This window comes from Ictidomys tridecemlineatus, chromosome 10 (genome assembly GCF_052094955.1).
Source record: "Ictidomys tridecemlineatus isolate mIctTri1 chromosome 10, mIctTri1.hap1, whole genome shotgun sequence".
NCBI classification, from domain to species: domain Eukaryota; kingdom Metazoa; phylum Chordata; class Mammalia; order Rodentia; family Sciuridae; genus Ictidomys; species Ictidomys tridecemlineatus.
Genome location: NC_135486.1, coordinates 83,676,367 through 83,693,786, shown reverse-complemented (window position 1 = coordinate 83,693,786; position 17,420 = coordinate 83,676,367). Strand labels below are relative to the sequence as shown.

The 17,420-nt window shown below is 32.3% G+C and overlaps 1 protein-coding gene across 1 annotated transcript in view; it reads left to right on the top strand.

Moving 5' to 3' along the window:
- The window catches only part of Malrd1 (MAM and LDL receptor class A domain containing 1), a 610,752-nt gene that overhangs the window by 401,515 nt on the left and 191,817 nt on the right, over nucleotides 1-17,420 (top strand). Inside the window, exon 30 of the mRNA XM_078024684.1 lies at nucleotides 15,162-15,290. Within this exon, the coding sequence (XP_077880810.1) occupies nucleotides 15,162-15,290 (129 nt within the window). The remainder of the gene's footprint in view (nucleotides 1-15,161; nucleotides 15,291-17,420) is intronic.

The window sequence follows — 17,420 nt, the reverse complement described above, 5'->3', positions numbered from 1 at the left end:
TCTTTTTAGTATGTTGCTGAATTCTGCTTGCTGGCATTATGTTGAGGAGTTTTGCATCTGTGTTCATTCAGGATGTTGGTCTGTCATTTTCTTTTCTCATAGCGTCCTTTTATGACTTTGATATTAGCAAAACACAGGTCTTGGGAAATGAGTTTGGCAATGTTTTCTCATTTTCAATTATTTGGACATAATGAAAAGGATTGGTATTAATTATTCTTATGTTTGGAAGAATTTACCAGTGAATCAATCTACCTCTTTGCTCTTTTTGTTGAGAAATCCTTTGATTGCTGATTCAATCTCTGTATTCAGATAATCCATTTTTTATGGATCATTCTTGGAATATTTTTATGTTTGTAGGAATTTTTCTGTTTATTTTAGGTTATTCAATTTATCAGCATAGAATTGTGAACAATTACATGATCTTACGGTCATTTGTATTTCTTTGATATCAGATGTAATATCACCTCTTTCATTTATAATGTTGTATATTTTAGTATTATCTTTTTTCTTAGTAATTCCAGATGAAGGATTATGAACTTTATTTATCTTTTCAAAAACCTGACTCAGTTTCTTTGATCCTTTCTATTTGATTCTAGTGTCTGTTTCATTTATTTTTGCTTTAGTCATTTCCCCCCTCACTTTTAGATGCAATCATTACTAAATGTGAAGTTTCCATGTACTCTTCACATTCATCTTTAAAATATACAAGTTTAAAAATCTAGACAGTATTATTTGCCAGATTTGATGGCAGTGTCCTGATGCAAATCAAGGTAAAATATTTTAGCTTTCAACGTTTGTTTATCAATAAAGATGTTTCCAGATTTAAGTTGTAAATAAAATTTTAGGTTGTAGTCCTGATTCTATAAGAGCACCCCGTAGACCAAAAAATCAGCAAATATATTTTTTACTTTTTAAAAATTGTAGTAAAGTGCATAAAACATAAGACTTACCATCTTAATCATTTTTAAGGGGACGTGGATAAACATATTCACTTCATTGTTCTCTGACACCACCATCTGTTTCCAGAACTCTTTTTATCTTCCAGAACTGAAGTTCTGTACCCATTAAGACATAGTCCCTCATTTTCCACGTACCCTCCCACCCCCAGCAACATCATTCTATTTGTCTCTGTAAATTTGATTGTGTTCCTACGAGTGGAAGAATACTTGTGCTTTTGTGAGTGGCTCACTTCGTTTAGCCGGGTATCCTCCAGGTTCATCCATATTGTGACAGGACCTCATTCCTTTTTAGGGCTAACACTGCATTGTATACATACTACATTTTTTTTTCTTCTGTTCATTTCTTAGTGGACAGGTTGCTCCACGTTTTCACTCTGATGAATAAGGTTGCTATGAACATTTCTCTTCAGGTCCCTGCTTTCAGTATTCTGGGATATTTTCCAAGAAAGAACTCTGGATCATGTGGTAGTTCTACATTTAAAGTATGAGGAACCGTCACACTGTTTTCCATAGAGGTTGTAATATTTTACATTCCTATTAGTAGTACGGGGGCATTCTAGCTTATCTACGTTCTCATCAACACTTGTATTTTCTGTTTTTGAGTAGTAACCATTATAAAGGCATGTGAAATAGTATCTCATTTTGGCTCTAATATATATTTCCCTAATGATTAGTGATTTTGAACTTTCTTTTTCTTCCTTTTTTTTCATGTGTTCATTGGTCATTTGGGTTTTTTAAAAAAATATTTATTCACCTTCTTTGTCTCTTTTATTCTTTGTTCCCCTTTTTAGAGATACATGACAGTAGAGTGTATCTTGATATATTATACGTACATGGAGTATAACTTCCCATTCTTGTGGTTGTACATGATGTGGAGTTACACTGGTTATGTGTTCATATATGAACACGCGAAAGTTCTGTCTGATTCATTTACTGTCTTTCTGTTCCCATCCCACATACCTTCCGTTCATTCCCCTTTCTCTAATCCAATAAACTTGTATACTCCCCCTCTTTGCCTCTTTCTTAATCAGGCTAATTTTTATTGTTGTCATCAAATTTTATGCACTTATTTTTTAAATGAGTAGACAGAAGAATATAAACAATAAGATCACCACTTTTCTTTGTCATTGAGGAGTTATATCAGAACACAAACACACACACACACACACACACACACACACACAGAGAGAGAGATTTATAAATTTATTTTAGCTCCAATATAAATCCAAATAGATAAATAAATGTTTCCATTTTCCAGTCTTTTAATCAAATAGGCAAGACTCTTTTCTATAATCTCATTAGTAAATTAGTAAAACAGTATTTTTATTCTAAGGCATAGCTTCTGTTGTTTAATTTTTGACAGCCTGTTGAAGAGTGGTCTGTCATGATTTGCATTCATCAAGCATAGTGATGTCATCTCTGTGGTCATTACAAGGGAGCAGCCCATTTTAAATTGAAAATTAACATATTAATAATAAATATTTATAACTCTAGAAAGTAAATGATAATATAAAAGGTAATTAATGTTTCCTCAAAGCAGCATTTTGTTGTAGGAAAAATGCTGGCCTATGATAAAAGCAAAAAGAATTAGACACTTTAAAACCTTCTATAAATTAAAGACTGTTTTGCCAACTTTATCTTAGTTAAATATAACAAGAACCCTTTTTACAGATAAAGAAGGTGAAGTCTAACAATATAAGGAATCAAGAATCAGGAATAAAAATTTAAAAAAAAAACTAATGTTAATAGTATATTTCCCACATGACAAGCATATCCTGAAAATTTTGCATACATTAGCTCATTTAATGTTCATTCACCTGATATTCATATGGGAACTTCAACATGGTGAGTCAGAGAATTAAAGAAACCAGTGCATCAGCCATTCTTGGGAACAGTAAGTTCCAAGAACCTAAGCAGCAGGGGTTTATAGAAATATGCTTCAGTGAGCTGCCCATTAGTGCCTGTGGCCCCTAACCCTGCCAATTCTGGGTGTCTTCTTAGAAAAGTTAATCCCAAATGGGATAATCCTGTTAGTTCACCTTTGATCACTTGTCTGTGCTTAGATCAATCAGCCACATAGTAACCATGCCAAATGAGAAATCTGACTTTTTGGAAAGATCAGTGAAATTTCACTAAATCAAACTTTTTTGACAGATTTAAGGAGATTTTATTTCAAATTTTCTTTTTTAAAAATAGCTAATATTTTAATAACTGTGAAGGAAAGAAAATAAGATAAAGAATATCTACCATGAGTTCCAGTCTCCACAGTTATCCTTTATCTACAGTAAACCTGTTACATTCTAGAGATTTGATTGAAATACAGTATGAAAAATGCTTCTAGATGAAATTTCTAGACACCTCACAAATGTAAGAAAGTTTGATAGAAATGGTCAAAGACAATGTTATACTTGAATTAGACTTGTTTGTATTCTTATTATTAATAAAAACATAACTTGATCATTGCTTAACCCTGAAATTTGCACATAAATTGAAAATTACATAACAGTGTCCTGAGGTGACTTTACTACATAAATCATAGATAAGAGGGGCTAATTAAAAGATCTGAATCAGGTGCTCAGCATTTCAAAAGCTCTCCTACTTCATTAAAACCCTCTGATGGTATTAAAGTCAGAGGAGTTGAAGAACCTTGTGGTTTTAGGAAAGCCATACATTTCCTTGACGGTGGGCTTGTTTTTCTTTTATTACACATATTGCTGATTGTTATTATAATCCTTCCCCCAACTTCCAGATAAGAGTCAACACAGATTAATAATAGATACAATTAATATTTATCATTTATAATACACATTCTGGATATCCATTTTACTTACCCTAAATAATAAAGAATATTTTTTTTTGCTAAAAATTGTGGGATAGCAAGCAGGTCAGATAATTGGATAAGCCAGTGCATAAAACTGTTTCTTGGGAAAAGTGTTCCAATAACCTAAGCTGTGAGAGCTCATGAAGATTTGCTCCAGTGAGTTGCCCTTTGGATGTCTGTGTTCCCTAAACCTGCCATTTCTCTGTGTCTGTATGTCAAAGTCAATCCTAAATGAAAAATCCTAATGGTCTATCTTTGATCAGTTGTCTATTCTGATGGAATAGAACAGGTAGTGTCACCTGTGATCCTCTGTAAGCAACATCAAAAGCCTCTGTTTAGTCCCAGGGGCTACACTTCTTCCCCATTTGATGATGAGTTATTTGGTGAGGAGTCTTTTGAGTTAAGAAGAGGTGCGTCCTTAGAGTCTCTGCTCCCTGTTCTAGATCCAGGATCTCAGGTGTCTCTGATTGTGCAGGTATAAGCCTACTTACTTACCTTTGTAGGGCTCTTCCCCGGCCCTTTCTTCTGCATGGTATGTCTCTTTTGGGCTGGAGGGATGGTCATGAGATGACTATAAAGATGAGAATGGGCTTTGTCCCAGCGTACATTAAGACCTATAGTGATAATCTGAGCAATTGCTGTGAACCAGGAAACACATTCATCTTGTGCTTGCTTTGAACACCACTCCAGGCTGCAAAGAATAGAACTTATTTTACAAAACCTTCCCTGTTACATTTTTTATCCATGTGACAATTTCTCACACCTTGAACATAGAAGATCCATGACCCTCTCCTTGGGGTATGTACACTTCAGAAACATAACTCTTATTTCAATGCACATTTTCAAACTCTCCATCTCAATAGCCCAACTATCTTTGTAATTTTTTTTTTACTAAAATTGTTAATATTTTGATTTTTACAGCTTATTTTTATAAGGTCAGTGGTGACAAACTCTTAGGCTGTATGTGACACTTGATTTCTTTATTCCAGTGAAAGAATACATGCTGGGATGGGAATGCCTATGGCCAAATCCCTCTACAAGTATGTTTCTTAAACCTCCAATGCCCAATAATTTTAAAGGAATTTTTCACTTACATTTTACTTCATAAAAGGTTTATGTTTTGTGGAGCTGGAAAGAATAATTATGCTTAGGTTAGTTGCGTTGACATTTTTGAATTTGCATTAATACATTTTAAAAACAAGGATATTCAATAAATTAATTTAGTACCTTCAAGGAAATATTCAAAACTCCATAGAATTTAGAGATCTAGAGTAATTGAATTATTTAATTTCGGGTTACTTTGGGCATTTTACAAATGTGGAATTTATTGACTCTCAGTTTAACGATTATTCTACTACTCTCTAGAAGTTGGAAATGAAAAAAAAAACACATATGGATGACTAAGTATTTGTTGATTTGGTGGTAAGATATAAAAATAGCTGTTTTCAACCCAGTAGGAATGTGTAACTTTTATCAAATAACAAAGTTAATTGAACATATATCCCCTACCTTATATTATTATTCTTATAAATCCTAAACAAAAGTTACCTGAACACAAGAAAAAGTAATTTCTTGAGATAAAACTGAAATGATCATTTGAACTTTCTTTCTTGTCATTCTCCAACAGATATATATGACAATGATGCTTTATTGTCAAATTTCCTTTCTACCTCCCTTCAATGAAATATAGATAGAGCAAAGAGTGCACTTCCCTGTCAGTATAGCAACTGGAAAATTGTAATTAAGTCTACAGACATTACGTGTCCCATCTATTATGACTTTCTTCAAGTTGGATTTGGAATGCTCCATGTGAATGGACATACTTAATGATGTCTGTTGATGATGATTAGAGTTTCCTAGAGTGATTTCTCCTCTTCTCTTGCTATTTTGTATCTCATAACAAATTAATCTTCCTCAACAGGAGTATTCATAGTTTCAATATTCCCTGTTACTTTTAGCCTACTTCTGCTTGGATTGTTTTTGCTGTCTGCCTCCTGTCATCCTGTGCCATGGGCCACCTTTTTTATAAAGCTCTTATTGAATTACCTCATTGTCTGTGTTTATGTAGATTATCAAAATCAAGGAATATATCACATCTCCAAATTTGTCTTGCCAATAATTATCAATAAGGTCATGCCAATAATTATCACCCAGACTATTTATTCTTTGGTTTCCAATGGTTAAGGGTTTTCTTAAAATCATTTTTAACTGCACAATATTCTAGGAATCTTTTTACTTGATTTGTTTTGAATTCAATAAATATGGCACTTAGCCCTTAGTATTCATAGCATATAAGACTATGTTTTGTTTAAGAGAGCCACCTCTTCTGATTGTAGCTGTAAAAGCCCAATCAGCTATCCCGAGTTTAAACACAGTTTGACAAACATAACTTGCTCACTCAAAAGGTTCCTGTGCTCTGTGCTCTGTTTTTATTATATAACGATAATTGTAGTACTGTTCTTCCTTTAAGGATTCTTCAGTGTTTTCAGAAGGGGTTTAGTTTGTTGTAGAGAAAAAAACAAATAGGAAACGTATCATTATCTTTTACTTCAATATTTTGTTTTAAGTTTAGGATGTCCAAAGTACTAGGAGAGCTAGATGGTTAAATGAGCCTAAACAAGATCAGTTTGGGAAGACACAGCACCGAACTTGTGGGTTATAGGATTGGACACTTGGGAGAATAAGAGGACTTAACCATCTTGCTGGATAAGAGTAAAAACGGTGTAGCCCAAACATCAATTCTGGCTTTGCTATTGAATAGCTGTGTGAACTTAAGTAAGTTAATTTTTTTTTAATCTACACCTATTTCATGGAGTTGTGTTGAGAATTGCATTAATTAATCTACTCATTGTGCTGATATAGAATGAAGGATGTAATAATACATTTCCACAGGAGTTGGAGCTACCATCTTCATTAGCGTCATTACACTACACCTTACCATAAACATTGCATTAATTAAACTTATTGCATTAGGCTATAACTACAATGAAACAGATCCAAAATAGATCAAGAAATATATTCCAGTTTAAGGTATTCACTTTTTATTCACTTTACAGTGAACCGATTAGTGGAGAGCTTTTCTTATACTTTTTTTTTTTCAAGGACCCAGTCTGATTTTCAAGCTCTGGCCTTCAAGATCTCCCATAATGATTATGACTTTCCTATCCATCCGAGAGGTTCAGGAAGAGACCATGGGAGCAGCATGTGACAGTTTGTATGACCTCACCTGTCAGTGGAACAACTAACTAACACTCGTGGTCTCACTAGAGACCATCTCATTACTCAAATGGAAGTTGAGAAATAAAATGTCTATCCAAGTAACCACTCCCCAACAATAATTATGCAATATTAAAAAAGCAAGCACATATGTTTCCAGCAGCCATCTGCACCACATGGCTGAGGAAGGATGAGGGTATCAAAATTTGAGAAAAGCAAGGGTAGATTTTAAAAAATTGTGTATCTGTTGGCCATGAATAGGCGTTTATTGTAAGGTATACTCTGAAGCAAGGGGAAGAGGAATATAAGGTAGGAAGCAAAGGGAGAAGAAAATATCTCAATTATGTCCTTAGTAGAATATCTGATATGCTGTAGAGAAATCTCCCAGAAAATGTAGCATAGAACTTAACAAAAGGACATAGAAATATAGATGTCCCGTCAACTTAAGTTGAAAGTTAAAATCATTGCGGTGAGTGTGACCCTTAGGTGAGAGTGAATGAAAAAATGAGAAACACACACACACAAAATTTCTCCTCTGGCATTTAAAGGCCTGGACTAGAAATGGAGCCAAAGGAGAAGAAGGAATGTCAAGAAATGTTGGCATAGTACCAAGAATATAGTGCCAACAGGCTCAGAGAATTGAGGGTCACACACCAGATGCAGCTCGAGAGTCCAGAAAAGAGTTTGTGTGTGTCTATTAAAGCTACAGGAAATCATCAAATATCTGAGGCAAGGTTAATTTAATGGATTAGTAGAAACTTCGAAGAGGTAAGGCATGGTTGGGGACTCCTGAATAATTAGACCACTAAAACTTTTTCATATAAAATCATAGTGGTCCTTGTCATGTGGAATCATTCTGCCTTTTCTTGGCCTTATCATTTTATTTTCTCTGTTTCTTCTTTGTAGCTCTTCTAAACGTGAGTTTTGTTATAGTGTTAGATCCTTGAAATCAGTAATATGAAGTATATACAGCCTAGGATTCTACAATCCTTTGTCTATCAGTTATACGGAATATTCACAAAGAAAACTAGATATTTAAAGTATATTCAGATATAAGAAAATTAAAGGTAAAAATCAGGGTTTCATGTGAGATAAGAGACATTTCTATTTATAATTTTATTTCAAACAAATATCAAAACAGGCTATAAAGTCACTTTTTATTTTAAAAAAGTCAAAAGCTGATCTTCAGGATATATTCCTTTTAGCATGCACACCTTGCCTTTGTGCAAATAAAATTGCTTCTTTTTTTCCCCCTGAACTCTTGCTGTACACTGATATGTGGCCCAATAACTCTGATAGCACTTCTGACAATTTTGTCACAAACTGAACTTTGCTGCCATTGAGATAGCTGAGGTTACAGTTTCAGTTGTGTTGCCATCAATTACCTGATATATGCGCTGACCTTTTATAAACCTGGCAATTCTTTTGAACATAAGATAGATTTAAATAATCATGGTGAATAAAATAAATAAAAGGTATTGTTCTTTTCTGGACATTTGAAAATGCCGATCATATAATATCACATTATCCCTAGTGTTGTGATTTTCTTCTATTTGTAAAACTTGTTCCTGGTATTTCTTTCTAAATGAGAGAATATTGAAGTGAAACAGTCATCTATAAATAAAGGTTAGGGGTGCATGATCTTTCTAAAAAAAAGCTTCCCTTTTATCATCACAAATGTTGTTCTTCCTTTAAATAAATGTGAATTTTCTAGTCATATTAATTTTTAATATGTTGCCAAACTTGTTTATAAAGAAAGTAAGAATGGAGTTTTATAAGGAAATTTCTATTTTCTGTCCTTTGAGTTTTATCCATATATGTTTATTTATGTTCTGGCTCATCTCTCTGCTTGGTTAAATGTCTATCTGGGATGATAGGTAATTTGAAAGGCTACTTATTAAATAAATTTACTAAATATGTATTGACACACCAGTATAGATGGGACTACTTTGTCTTTTGAGAGGACCTCATAAATATCTTCAATTATAGCACTAACCACACTGTTTGATAAATTTTCATTACTAATTATAAATAATTATGAATTCTTTGAAAGTTTATCTCAATAACTTTCGTAGTGTCTGACTTGTTTAACATGTTTCTAAATAAAAAATGGAAGATTCTAAATTGATGCCATCACTGAATGCAAACATATTGTACTTGGTATAAGAGAGTGATTGCTCTTATTGTCATTTAAGACCAACTTTAAATGGCTTACTGAGGGTTAAAGAGCTTTTATAAGAACTTGGGTTCAAATAATTATCTTGGTCCATATATTTAAACTGCCCTTTAGCAATCAATATTTACTGTCCAGAATAACCAGCTATAACTAGAGGTAAACCTTCTAGTTATAATATCAACACTTTTGAAACATATCTACCATAAAACTATTTAAAGACATCAAGACAAAATCAGTAAGGAATGATGGAAAAAGCCATGTATTAACAAGTAAAAAGAAACCTTGTTTCATAAATGTTGCCTCTTCTAGCCACTAAAAACACATTTGACTATTTAGATTTTAATTAATACACTCAGATACACATTAATATCTGTTGGGTTTTATGTGAACCCAAGGAAGAGAGTGCATGTGCCAGTTTTTGCTATTTTTTAAAGCACTGAACCATTTGGCAATATGAAATTAGCTGAAAATGTAATCTAAATAATGAGTAATGTGGAAAATTGATTTGTGGGGAATTTGTTTGGGTTATTTTTAGAATGCATGGTATAAAATATATAATTTTAAAAATACCAACTATATTGACAGTTGCAATGCAGAAAAATTAATAAGTCACATTATAGAATGTGCTTGCCATTTACGAGTACATGAAAATAAGTTTTAAAAAGCACTCATTAGATGGTGGAATGAGATGGACATAATTATCCTAGGTACATGTATGACTGCACATTCAATACAACACTATATCATGTACAATTAGAGAAATGAAAGTTGTGCTGTAATTGTGTACAATGAATCAAATGCATGCATTCTGCTGTCATATATGCCTAATTAGAATACAAAATAAATATTTTTTAAAAGCACTGATTATTTACTCTTAACTAAAATTTAAAATGGAAAAAGAAAATCTCTCAGTTCAATAACCAAAAGCAAAAATATGGATTATAGGCAAAAGTTTACTTTCCAGAAGCCTAAACAATTTGGCACTCTGAACATTGACAATGGAATCTGGGGCTGAGAGTTTTTAATTCCCTGTAAGATCTGGAGTCTATACCTGAACCCTTTGCATAATGTTTCATCCTTTCTATGACTGGAAAAATTGCTTTATATCTAGAAATTTTCAAAGTAATTCGTTGCGAGTCCAGAGGCTTAGAGAGAGAGAGAGAGAGAGAGAGAGAGAGAGAGAGAGAGAGAGAAAGAAAGCAAGCCAGCCAGCCAAAGCTTAAACCTGTGCCATACCACACATAATATAAGACATGAAGTGGAAATTCCCAAACAACAAATGAATAGTAAAATTTCTGGAAAATTTTGAACTTCAAGGACAAGTTAGAATTTATGATGTTGGAACCATGTGCTGTTAGAATCATAAAAAATAAAAAAAACATGAAAAAAGACTGAATATTAAATTGGAATAATTAAATTTGACTTTTTGAAAGAAATTAAATTATAGTTGAAAATAAACAGCAGAAGAAAAGTTAAACAGATTAGAGACACAGAAAAATAATAAACTATTAAGTAAATGTGAGTAAATGCATCATCTTAAAGAGGAAAAAAACTATGAGATAGAGATTCAGAGGTATTGAGGATAAAATGAATAAATCCAACACTTTTCTAGTGGGTGTTCAAGAAGCAGAGCACAGAGAATTAGAGGAAGATGGTATTTCAAAGGATAACATTGGGCATATTCCATAAATGAAAAATCACTCAACTCTTCAGGTAATCATTGTCTTAGTACCAGGGATCAGAGAAGGATCAGTATCCAGAGTTGCTACCATGTATCAGCTAAAGTGTCTAATGTTCAATCAAAAATTATAAGATATGGAAATGAATACGAAAAATATGATCAATATATAAGAAAGAAAGCAGCAGAAACTGTCTTGAGAGGATCCAGATGCTGAACATAATAAATATGGTCAAATAAAAAAACAAAGTGTGCTTGAAGAAGTATCATGACAATGTCTCACAAATAGGAAAATATTGATGAGACAAATTATGAAAAAGGACTAAATGTAAATAAAAAATAGAGTAACTGATGTGGATGTTTTACTATACAGTGTCAACAGTAGTTTGAACTAGTACAAGAATCAATGATTAATAGAGATTATGCAATATCAAGAAGAGAAAGAAAAAAATGAATAAAAAAGAAGAGAGCCTCAGAGAATGTGGGACATCTTTAAACATTCTAACAGGCATAGAAGGAGATCAGAAAGAAAGGACAGAGAAGAGAGGCAGAAAGGATATTTAAAGAAACAATGACTGACAACTGGTTTATCTGAATTATCACTCTGATGAACTGATGTTTAAGGAAGAATGAGAGAATATTGTGTTTAAAACTTGGGTCCTCTCCTCGTCACCATGTAATGAATTTGGACAGGATTATTTTAATAGAAAGTAATTGGGACAAACTGAATTAACTAAAATGTAAGTAAAAATAATAAATTATATATATATGATTTATAAGAAAAAGTAAAGCAAAGCTAATAGAATAAATAAATCATGCAAATTAAAACACTGATAGGGCATCATGTTATGGAAGAAAAAGGTATACAAAGTGACATTCATCCTCTTACAGATTATCATTTAAATCAACATAGCTACTTTGAAAATCTATTTATTAATAGTTTTCAAGAGCCCATAAGGACACAAATTCCTCAGTACATTTTTTTATTCAATAATGCCATGTTTTGGAGTCTCTCTCACATAAATATTTCCAACTATGCCTAAGTTACATATAGTTTTATTAACATAAGATTATATAAATATAAAATTATTGAAACCCCTTATAAGAATTTAGCAATAATATAATTGTTAAGTAAATTAAGGTATATTTAGTTTTCAATGTATTTTGTACATGTTAGTAGTGACTGAAGTGCAGACAAAAAATACGAAAACATTTATATGATAAGTTATAAATAAGAAAATATGACGTGTGTGTTACTGTGTTTTTCGAAAATATTAAAACTGGGAAAGGAAATGCAGCAAACTATGGGAAGTATTTGTGTAAAAGAGAAGGATTTCATTCTACATTTTGCTTAATGTATCTAAATTATTTTTATAACAAAATACTTTTAAAATTTAGACTTTTTATTCGCCTATCATAATAAATCAAAGGTTAGAAGTATTTTGAGAACCAAAAGACCTAGTTTCTCAAAGCTTCACAGCATAACATGTCTATGCAGAGCTGATCAATTTATTTACCCTTGCTCACTTGTGAATATCTCCAAGTCTTTGGTTATAAAAATTCTTTCTTGTAGTAAAACCTTGTGTTCTCTGTGCATCTACGTGCTTATTTGGTTAGGACAAATATAGATTCTTGGATATCTTGCATGACTTCTTAATTTTCTCTGGGAAGTTCTCTGTTTAAAATTTTATTTATTCTTTGATTTGTAGATAGTTACTTAGAAACTCTAATTGTTTGGTTTTTTTTGTTTTGTTTGGTTTGGTTTTCAGGTGATTTTCAGACCAAATGTATTGATTAGTGAACTAAGGGACATGGTCTACAAAGGCCAGAGGTGTGCTCATTGTATTTTTTTTTTGTATTCTTCATAGTGTTAGTGTTCTGTAAATGAGAAATGAAGGTGCCTAAAATGTATAGCTGTGTGACATTCATAGTCTGAACTCTCAGGGCATATTGAATATCATCACTTGAATGAGATGATCACACAAGTATTTGTTCAGTAAATATAATGTATAGAATGATTATATTTAGTTCAGTAAAATGAACCCTGGGTAGGGGAGCGCCTATTTTAATCTAAATTGAGATATACATATAGTCAAGGATTTCTTTGACTAGAAATTCTGTTTCAAAATAGAATTAAGTCCATTTTCAATTGGTATCACTTTCAAGTTGTTTATGGGTTGTTCCAGTCTAGAGTAAACTGGTCCAGTGATGCCTCAGGGTTTTACTAGATTAAATGTTTACTTCTTATAACCACATCATTTTGTAGTTCATTTATTCTTTCCAGGATCTTTCAGTTTATCATGCTTTAGCTTTAGTCAACCTTTTTCTAAAGCTTAAATAATTATCTAGTCTTTACATACATATGCTGCTAGCCAGATTATCTCCAACTCTATATTATAAACACTAATGTTCTTTCATTTTTATATTACCAAGTTTAGAAGATGCGAGACTCTTTGCTTTTGCCTATCTGCCAACTAGATGACCAGTTATTGTTGTAATCATTTTGGTTGAATAAAGACATAAATGACTAAACATGTGTAAGACATTCACTAACTAAAATAATCTGCCTTTTCAATTTACATTCACATTCTTGTCCTAAAAATTTATATTTCTTGGTATTGTGGGCTCTTTTTATTTATTTATCCCTGGTTCTCCTAATACAACCATAGCAATTCTAGTTATGGTTGATTTACTGCAATTCAAAATACTGACTTGATTTTTCACCATGTCTTTGCCGTTCTATATTATTAAGGAAAAAAAGCTTCATTTTAGAAATATAGTCTATTTGGTCATACTTTAAAGAATTAATGAATCAGTTATTTAGATTGAATTCAAAACTTATATCCCCTGTGGAGTAATTATATGGCTTTTCGTCTTATGGCGTGGAAAAATAAAACAAGCTCAAATGCATGTACTTTGTATACTAAACAATGTCCACATACTGCTCTGAGTTAACCATAAATTCTCACTAGTGTTAATTAAAATTCTGTGGCAAACTTTATAAACTACTCATTGAACATGACCTTTGAGTCTTTGTCTTTGTCTTAATAAGGCCAATAGTTAAATATTTGCTCTTAAGTCTTAGATACCCTTGCTTCCTTTTTCACATTTATATCTTCTAAGTTTTACTAGTAAGATATAAAACTTCTCATTATTTTCTATAGTGAAATCTGTAGAAAATTATATGTCAAAAAATTTCTACCACATATTTATGCAGAAATGTCTAGAAGATCAGAACTAAAATGACCAGAAATTATACAGGCGTTAGCTGTTGTATTAAAGGGATGATATGGAGATGATAGATACACACTCTTCTTCATGTCTATAAGAGTTTTAATCTGTTCATTCATGGAAATGCTGTCTTTCTGTAAGTAGATTACCCCAATACTGGGTATACCAGCCAAGTGTCTGGAACAGTATAAGTTTTAAAGAAATTGCTGAACTTTATTAAAATCAATTTAAAAAGTAATTTTAGAACTTGAGAGCAAGTGATGATAAAGCTATGAAATATCAGCATTTGTCTATATCAGTTAAGATAATGTTCAAATATATGAATTCTTTGAAAGTACTCTGTCAATCCACTTTTCTAAGCTTCCTTCAAATGAGTCCAGTATGTCTTCAGTTGTTACAACCTACACTTAGGAAGCACTAGTTGTATTTTAGGTGCTATGTCAGGCCCTAGAGAATACAATGAAAATGTCTGAGAGCTTGGAATCTAGAGAGACAGATAAATGTGTAAACAACTCTTAAGGAAGTAGGAAGCATTCTAATATAGGAATGAAGTGGTTCTAAGAGGACCAAAAGACAGGGAAGAGGAGGAGATGAAGCAAAATTTTTTGTTTGATTATGATGTTGAATACTTGACTGTCTAGGGTCTAAAAGGGACTAGTTAGTTTAGGCAGTGCAGGCATCATGTGTAAATGCATGGAAACATGGAGAGTAATGTCACACTTCAGTCATAGGGCATAATCTGCAGATGTTTATGAGATGAATCTCAGAAAGTAAAACTTGGAAACGAAGTTAAGCCATAATTAAAAATAAAGGATCCTTAATGCCTTGATCAGGAGTTTGTGTGTATACAATAATTCACGATCAGCCCATGAGCGGCTAAAAGGTATTTCAAAAGTAATTCTCTGTAACTTTCTGAACAATTGCAGGTGGGGTGGAGAGAAAGGCAGTTAAATAGAAGCATATCTTCTTGGATAACTGTTAAAATCACTACCTTATTTAATACTGTGAAATCTATAGAACAAGAAGACTCTTCAAATGTAATGAAAACCTGGACTAAATAATGTTTTTTCACCCTCTTAGTTGGAGAGATTTCTGAGATTTGCTCAGAAGCCACTGATTTTTTGTGCGAGGACAAGAAGTGTATTGCAGGCCACCTTGTCTGTGACTATAAGCCAGACTGCTCTGATAGATCTGACGAAGCTCACTGTGGTAAGTGTGTCTTTCTGGTTGAATGTAGTTGGTTTACTCAGATGTGTGCTTTGTGAGTAAAGAAACATTGGCTCTGAGGGCTGAGAAAATAAAATGGGTTTTTTTTTTCATGCACAAGCATAGATTTAGAATCATGAAAACATTTCCCCCTACTTTCTTTTATAAATATCTAAATGGTAGTCTTCTCATTATTTTCTATAGTGAAATTTGGAGAAAATTATATGTCAAAAAATTTCCACCACATATTTATGTAGAAATGTCTAGAAGATCAGAACTAAAATGACCAGAAACTGAACTCTACCTATCTACATTTTTCATTTGTTTTTATTTCTTTTTTCATTTCTGTTTCCAAAAAGGTCTATTTTATGGTTGAAGCTAAAATGAGCTCATTAAATAAATATCAGTTTAGTAACTGATTTTATCAATTATATTGGACTAGAAGTACTCCACTCGTTTTTCTATCGAAACTTTTATCCAAGTAACTTTTTAAAAGTCTTGTATAAAATCAAATACATGATTGTAAAGTATAGGAAATATTTAAATCCAAATAATTTTTATGTATCTTAACTGATGAGCTCTCATATAGAATTTTGACCCTTACATACTACCTATTATAGTTATAATTTGCTGCAAAGAAGGCACCCTCAAAATAGTGGCCTCAACAGTAGTTTCATTTTGGGCTGACTATTGTAAATCAGTAATTCAGGCCAGGCGGTTGCTTTCCATTTCACATGATATGAGTTAGTACAGTGGGACTAGAAAAATCACCTCTGTGATAGCTGCTTCCCTTCCAGGTTTGGAACATTGGTACTCTTTGGTCTCGTCATCCTACTTGATGGGCATCTTGTTCTCCAGGGGTATTTTGTGTTCTTGGGGTTCCCAGAACATGACAGTTACAGAGGACATGTCAACAGCTATTATACACAGGACTAGATTCTTACTGGAGTTAGTGTTCTAAGAGCCCCGCAAAGAGCCTTTAACTTAGCCTTAGGTTTTCCAGGATGTACACCAACTTCATTCTAGTGGTCAAGTACATAACAAAGTCTAGCCTCAAATATAAGAGAGAAAATAGACTTCACTTCTCAAAGGGAAAATGTCATACATTACAAGAAAGGAAGAATTTTTGGAGACAAGTTACCACCTGAGTTTATTTAAATTTTTGTTTCTTATCTTACTTTTATTCCTTGGCATCTTATAGGGATGATGCTTCTGAAGGACTGACTTTCTTTCATGTTTCTTTTTTATGTATCTTATTTTTTAATTATATAAAATATATGTAACATAAAATTTGCTGTTTTAATAATTGTTAGTGCATGGTTCAGTAGCATTAAGTACATTTGTAGTATAGCGAAGCCATCACCACCATCCATTTCTAGAAATTATAAAATTTAAATTCTACCCATTAGCTAATAACTCCAATCCTCTCCCCAGCCTCTGACAACTAGAAATCTAGTTTCTGTCTCTATGAATTTGACTGTTCTATATACCTCATATAAGTTGACACATATAAAATTTGTCTTATTATGACTGAATTATTTTACATAGTTTAATGTTTCCTAGGTTTATTTCATATTTAAATTTTAAGTGGATTTCTAAAAGGAAATAAAAGTGCTTGGCACAGGTTTGCACTATATAAGTACATAGCATTATAATGGTAATTTTATAAAATGTCATGTTTTTTATTTTTAAATTATTAAATTTATAATATACTGGACAACACTTTCTAGTGCTATTTCTAACTACTTTTAAAAGTACCAAATTATATATGCATGTCTACAAAAGTTAATTCCAATGAAGTTCTAAAAGAAAGGCCTAAATATTTGTGAAATCACCATTTTCTGCACAAATCCATAGCAAGTAGAGGATCTAGTAAACACTCATAAACAAAAAAATCTTGGACAATTTTATGAAAATTCTTAAGGAAAATAATTTGAGTATGGAGGCATTGACATCCATAACCCAGTGAATGGAAAATGGCAACTTCCACATGTACATATAAGCTTATAATAGATATTATGTTGCTTTCACTTAAAGATGCACATGTATTGAAAGTATTTATATAAACTCAATATTTTTTCATTTATTCCTATTTATTTTATGTGCTAGGAACAACTTTCTAAGAATTGAGTA